Source organism: Populus euphratica, unplaced genomic scaffold (assembly GCF_000495115.2).
Source record: "Populus euphratica unplaced genomic scaffold, PopEup_1.0 scaffold2007.1, whole genome shotgun sequence".
In the NCBI taxonomy this organism is placed as follows: Eukaryota; Viridiplantae; Streptophyta; class Magnoliopsida; order Malpighiales; family Salicaceae; genus Populus; species Populus euphratica.
In genome coordinates, this window is record NW_011501852.1 from 24,337 (window position 1) to 31,029 (window position 6,693).

Genomic DNA, 6,693 nt, shown 5'->3' on the forward strand with positions numbered 1-6,693 from the left:
TGATCAAAAAGCACGTGAATGATAGTTTGAAAATTTTTGCTTTTAAAGGTAATTTAGTCTTTATATTATGCTTTTGAAATGTAAAAAGATCAAATTATTCTTGATCAATATTTTTAAAAAATTTATTTTTAAAGATAATAAAGTTTTTAAAATATGCATTTAAAAGGTTAAAAAACTAAATTATCCCATAAAAAAACAATTTTACTTCCTATAACAAGTTAATTGATTTTTTATTGGAAGGGAAAAAAATAATTACACTATTATAGTTAACATGGCTTTCAATTTATTTTTTATTTAAAGGGTCCTTTGTCTCAATTCTGATGAAAAAAGTTAGTATTTTCTACTTTTAAAAATATTATAAGTTTTTATTTCAATTATGAATGTTATAATAATTAAAAAATATATATGATATAGGTGTAATGCTATTATAGAAAATATATAAAATAAATTACCTACTTTTTATCTTCTACTCACCAAAAAAATTAAAATATTTTTTTTTTTAAATAGATTTATGCTTGTTCTATTTTTTTAATAGATGTACTTATGTGAGCACTAAGTAAGCGGCAATAAATTTGAAACAAAATTAGTGAGATCACCTTTATTCAATTAATAAGACCGGGTCTATATATATATATATATATATATATATATATGCTTGCAGTCAACAATAATGATTTCCAATTTTATTTAAACCGTGTGATTTACACGAGACAGAATCCAGACGTGATAGTTTTCCTAATGATTGATGGAGAAAACCAAGGACGAGCAGTGATTAGGCACAAGGAAAATTTCAACAGACAAAAGAAACTCATATATATATATATATATATATATATATATATACACATACCAAGGACGAGCAGTGATTAGGCACAAGGAAAATTTCAACAGACAAAAGAAACTCATATATATATATATATATATATATATATATATAGACACACACTCTCACCTCTTGCGTATGAAAATGTAGAATAGCAATAGAGCATAATGTTGCTGACTATAAAAGCAAAGAGTAGACCAACCGTGACATACATTAAAATCCAAATATTTGATCTGCGTTGAGGTTTAGCAGCTGACACAGAAAAAACTAAATGTTTGTGCCTAGCTATATGTAGGCCAACCAAAAGTAGATATAAATTTCTCATATAATGGCCACTGGAGGCTTACATGGTCGTTAACTTCAGGACCCGTGGGATTAGTCGTGGTGCGCGCAAGCTGGCCCGGACACCCACGTTAATTTAAAAGAAAAAAAATAGATATAAATTCTAGAGAGAATTAAGGTTCAGCTTGAGGACAACAAGGTTAAGACAATAAAAGGCGAAGTAGTATCGTGGTTGGGGTGTAATCATAGTGAACCGGCTTGGCTATGAATTTTAACTAAAAAAAGAGCAAGTCACAAGCGGGAGCAAGATTTGAGGTTGTGACATGGAAGGAGAGCCTAGCTATATATGGTTGGGCCATCTTGAGAAATGGCCTTGCTAGTTTGGTGCGTATATGGCGTATGGAATGAATGAATCAGTAAGTGTTTGCTGTGTGTGTGTGTATAAACTAAACTATCATGTGGAAGTGGGGAAAAAAAGTGAAAGAGCACGCCCTTGATTTTTATATTACAAAAGAGCATTAGTTATAATTAAATGGAAGTGGATTTATGTTACACAGTGTAGAAAAGGAAAAAGTGGGGTGGAATTGTGGCAGAGATTGAAGAGGGATTAGGAGGCAAGGAATGTGAATAGGATGGGTTGGAGGGATGATAGTGGGTTTGATAATGATGATGCACGCCGGCAGCTTTACTCATTTATCTTCCCAAAATCCAATTGGCACGCCTGCCCCCACTAAAACCTATAACAATATTCTCTTCTCTCTTTCAATCTTTCTCATGGACAATGAAAAGCTAATCCACTAACCCATTTGGTGATCTAGCTAGACCTTGTTATCTTTCGTTTTTTTAATCTTTTTGTCAGATAACATTTCTATTTCTCAACACCAGTAGCTCTTTCATGCCAACTTCCCAGGTTCTTACAGAGAAAACGTATATTAGTCATATCTCTCATAAGTTGATTATAAAAAAAGAAAAAGAAAAAAGGAAGAAGACTGAGCTAGCTAGATAAAAGAATATCCCAAACCCCACCCAATTTGATTCACATCGGCTACAGAAAAAGAAGAGCACATTTAAACATATGTGTGTGTGTGTGTCCAACTGCTTCAAGATCCTCTCCTTTATCATTCTCTACCCCAATATTCCCACAGTTAAAAACACAAACACCCATCACCTGACCTTCACTCCAAGCCATCCCCAACAAACTCCATCCGAATTCTATTGATGTGGGTCTCTGGATTTTGGTTAAATGGATACCTTGTTTAGGCTAGTTAGTCTCCAACAACAATCTGAACAATCTTTCAATTCTACTAGCAGAACCTCTAGTAGCTCTAGATCATCAAGACAAAACAACTACCACCACCATCATCACTATCAACAAGAAGACGAAGAATGCTTCAACTTTTTCATGGATGAGGAAGACTTCTCTTCATCTTCTTCTAAGCACTACTATCCTCCTTATCACCACCATCCCCAACAACAACATCAACACCAAACCACCACCACCACTCCTACCACTACTACCACCAACACTAGCACCCCTTCTACTCAACATGTCCTTGATTCCGCTGACTTCTCTTTCTCCCCTTCTCATGACCTTAACTTTGAATTTTCCGGCAAGTGGGTCACCGATATCCTCCTTGAATCTGCACATGCCATCGCGGATAAAAACAGCGCTCGTCTCCAGCAATTGATGTGGATGCTTAATGAGCTTGGTTCACCTTATGGTGACACAGAGCAAAAACTTGCTTCTTATTTTCTCCAAGCTTTGTTTAGCCGCATGAACGACTCCGGCGAGAGATGTTACCGTACTTTAGCTTCAGCATCAGAGAAAACTTGCTCTTTTGAGTCCACAAGGAAAATGGTATTAAAGTTTCAAGAGGTGAGTCCTTGGACTACTTTTGGTCACGTATCTTGTAATGGCGCAATTATGGAAGCATTTGAAGGTGAAAGCAAATTGCATATTATTGATATTAGTAACACATATTGTACCCAATGGCCTACTTTGCTCGAAGCCCTAGCAACTCGCACTGATGAGACACCACACTTGAAGTTAACCACCGTAGTGGCTAGCAAAAGTAGTGGTAATAATTTTGGTGCAACTAGTACAGGAGGTTTAGCTTCAGTTCATAAGGTAATGAAAGAAATTGGTAACAGAATGGAAAAATTTGCCAGGCTTATGGGAGTCCCATTTAAGTTTAATGTTATCCACCATGCTGGTGATTTATGTGACCTAAACTTAGCTGAATTGGATGTTAAAGATGATGAGGCTCTTGCTATCAACTGTGTTGGTGCTTTACACTCAATCACTCCAGCTTCTCGTCGTCGAGATTATGTTATATCAAGTTTTAGAAGATTGCAACCAAGAATCATTACTGTTGTTGAAGAAGAAGCTGATCTTGATGGTCTGGATTTTGTCAAGGGTTTTCAAGAATGTTTAAGATGGTTTAGGGTTTACTTTGAGTCATTGGATGAGAGCTTTCCAAGAACCAGTAACGAACAGTTGATGCTTGAAAGAGCAGCAGGCCGTGCTATCGTTGACTTAGTGGCATGTCCTCCATCTGATTCGATCGAAAGGCGGGAAACAGCCACGCGCTGGTCTGGACGCCTCCAATCATGTGGTTTTAGCCCGATAATTTTCAGTGATGAGGTTTGTGATGATGTACGCGCCTTATTGAGGAGGTATAAGGAGGGTTGGTCAATGACACAGTGCGGGGATGCCGGAATATTCTTGTGCTGGAAGGAACAGCCGGTGGTGTGGGCTAGTGCATGGAGGCCCTGATTGATTGGTGATGGTTTTCACTTTTCACTTTTCACTTTTCTTCTTTCTTTTCTCTTTTGTTTTTGCTTTTCTCCTTGTATTTTTTTTTTCAAAGTTAGTTTGAGTGATTGGCACGTTTGATGGAATAGTAAATGAAGTTAATCAATTTTCATTGATCTTTGTTTAATTATCATTTGCGGTTATTTCTTATTTTTATGAAAAATAGCCTTCTTAATCATCATATCATAGAAACGTTTGTAATTCAATGATGTAAACAAATTAGCTGAGCATGATTTGATTTATCTTTGGGTAAATAAATGAATTAATTTAGGGAAGTTATTCCAGAATTATATTTCTTGTTATTATGATACTGTGAGGTGTTTTGAACTTAAAAATATATGAAAATAATGTTTTTTAATAATAGTACATTAAAATTATTTAAAAAAATATTTATTTTATATATTTTTTTTTTAAAGAAAACATTACAATGACAAAGACTTAGTTCCTCCCACAGGAATCTGAAACTTGTAATTATGAAATAGATTCTACTATCAGGTGAGAGGAGAGTAATTCTGAGAATAATTCTTTTTAATTAAGATTTTTATTTTTTTTTCCAAAGGGAGAGGCGGGCAGGTTCCAACTTTGCATAGTCTCCAACTTTAGTGTGCCATTAAGACAAAAGGCAGGTACTCCTAACCATATGCTTTAATTTAGATAGTTGGCTTGCCCTAATATATATATACACTATCATTTTTCTCGATGAATTTTTATGTATAAGTCCAAAATTGAAATGGGTTTGGTATGTGGTATCATATAGAAAGTGATATCCGCTCAGATTAAGGGTTTTAAATTAAATATCAAGCAAGCAAGCACTGCTTAATTAAACTATAGAAAGGTCGTTATCACATTAGGGTCCTTAGAATCTGAGGACGGCAACTGGGCTGGGCTATGTTTGGGAATCTCATAAAAAGTTGTTAGTCATTGGTGGCATGAAAAGGGTGTAGTGGCCAACGTACGCTGTGTTGACATAGTCTTCTTAGTTTCTTTGGCCTAGCATCTTTTACAGGGCTGTAGCAAAGACATGCCCCCACTACCACCACCTCTGTATGTGACCAAAAAAACTCTTTGGTGGCTGTCTAACAACGTGAAGGAGGGGCTATATTCTTTGGCCCACGAGAAGGGGAAAATATTATAATGGGAACTTCTTTTTAGGGTTCCCATCTTAATCTTTTGATGAGACTTGCCTCCAAGCTCCACGTTAATATAACCATCCCGTTTATATTGCCACTCCCTTTCTCTTTAAATTATCCATTTTCGTCTTTACGTGCGCTTTCAGTTGCCTATAATGTTTTAAAGGGTATTGGCCCATACCTCCTTTACCTTTCATGCTACTATTGACTCCTCCGACCAGCTCGCTGTCGACCTTGATTGAATATATGAATATATTTCATGGGACCAGGTTCCAATGGCAACGCGGTATTGAGGAAGTTTAACGGACCAATTCCCACAATGCAATCGGCTTTATGACCTGACAATAAAAAGTAGAGAAAAGGAAAAGGAGATGATTCCCTTCTTTTTGTTGTAAATATATATATCAAATATTGATTTTTTTTTAATGAAAGCCAATATATTAACGAAGGAGCAGTAGAAAAAAAGAAAATGGCTAGAGCAAGCAGAATACAATATTTACCAATTATTTTAGTATATCAATACTGCATGTCTTCTTGGCTACTGCCTATTATTAGAACATGAGGTGATTGGTTAGGGAAAAACAACACTTCTTTGTAGTTTTTAAATACACGTATAACATAATACCTGATTTGTTATTATGAGAGGAGCTCGAGAGCTGGAGTTTACTGGTGTTTTAATGTTTAAGGTTAATTTTTTTAAATTAAATTTTATATATATATATATATATATATAAATATAACATAAAACACAATGCATCTTTAACCCATATAATAAGTTTTTGGCCAATGACTCCCAAACCAGTTAGTCTTAGAGCATTAGGTATTGAGACACCCCTTCAAGTTTAATAACTTGGGTTGTATATATTGATATGTACATAGTATAATGTTTGATTTCCTTAAACTTTTCTCTTTAATCCATGTAACAACCGCTGGGCCAATAGCTCCCAAGTCAATTAATTTTAGGGTATTAGGTGTTAAAACACCTTTTTGAACTTAATTGCTTATGTTAGAGAGATTATGAAACTAAACTTATTTATATTTTTATTTATTTAATTAATTACATTTATTATCATTTTTTTTTTGCAAATTATATATATTATCCCTTTTCTTTAATTGTTACCTTTAATAAAAGAACATAAATAATCTAATATGCAACGCGCAACCACATGTTAAAGTGTGTTTGAAAATGAAAGTTTAAGAATATTTTTTAAATGAGTTTATGAGCAGTAGTAATTAATAATAATGAAAGAGTTTGTAAACCTGAATATTTTAAGAAGTATTCTAATAGACCTTTAATAATGTTTACTAAGATGCATTTGGAGAGTTACTTTAACAAAATAACTCCTTGACTCTGCTATCTTAGTAACAACAGTTTTGCAAATAGAAAGCACAATTAGTTAATTTTTTTTTAAGTATCAACTATTACCCTTTTTCCCCAACTACAACGAGACATTGTTTTTAATATTCTAAGTTAGAAAGATAGAGTATAGAAGATATCACCTAAAACAACGAACGTTGATAAACTTGAAACATATTTAAACAAGTATGAGAAATAATAAAACCAAAAGATACAAGGTTTCACAAATGAAGGATCAAATCCAATTTAAACTTTTTACGGCTTTTTATATTTGACCAATTTATGC

At 34.1% G+C, this 6,693-nt stretch overlaps 1 protein-coding gene across 1 annotated transcript; it reads left to right on the top strand.

Moving 5' to 3' along the window:
• Window positions 1-2,214: 2,214 nt before the first annotated feature.
• On the top strand, window positions 2,215-4,034 carry LOC105118530 (protein SHORT-ROOT-like). The gene has a single exon (XM_011016509.1). The coding sequence runs from the start codon at window positions 2,349-2,351 to the stop codon at window positions 3,879-3,881; it is 1,533 nt and encodes a 510-aa protein (XP_011014811.1). The 5' UTR covers window positions 2,215-2,348; the 3' UTR covers window positions 3,882-4,034.
• Window positions 4,035-6,693: the final 2,659 nt, after the last annotated feature.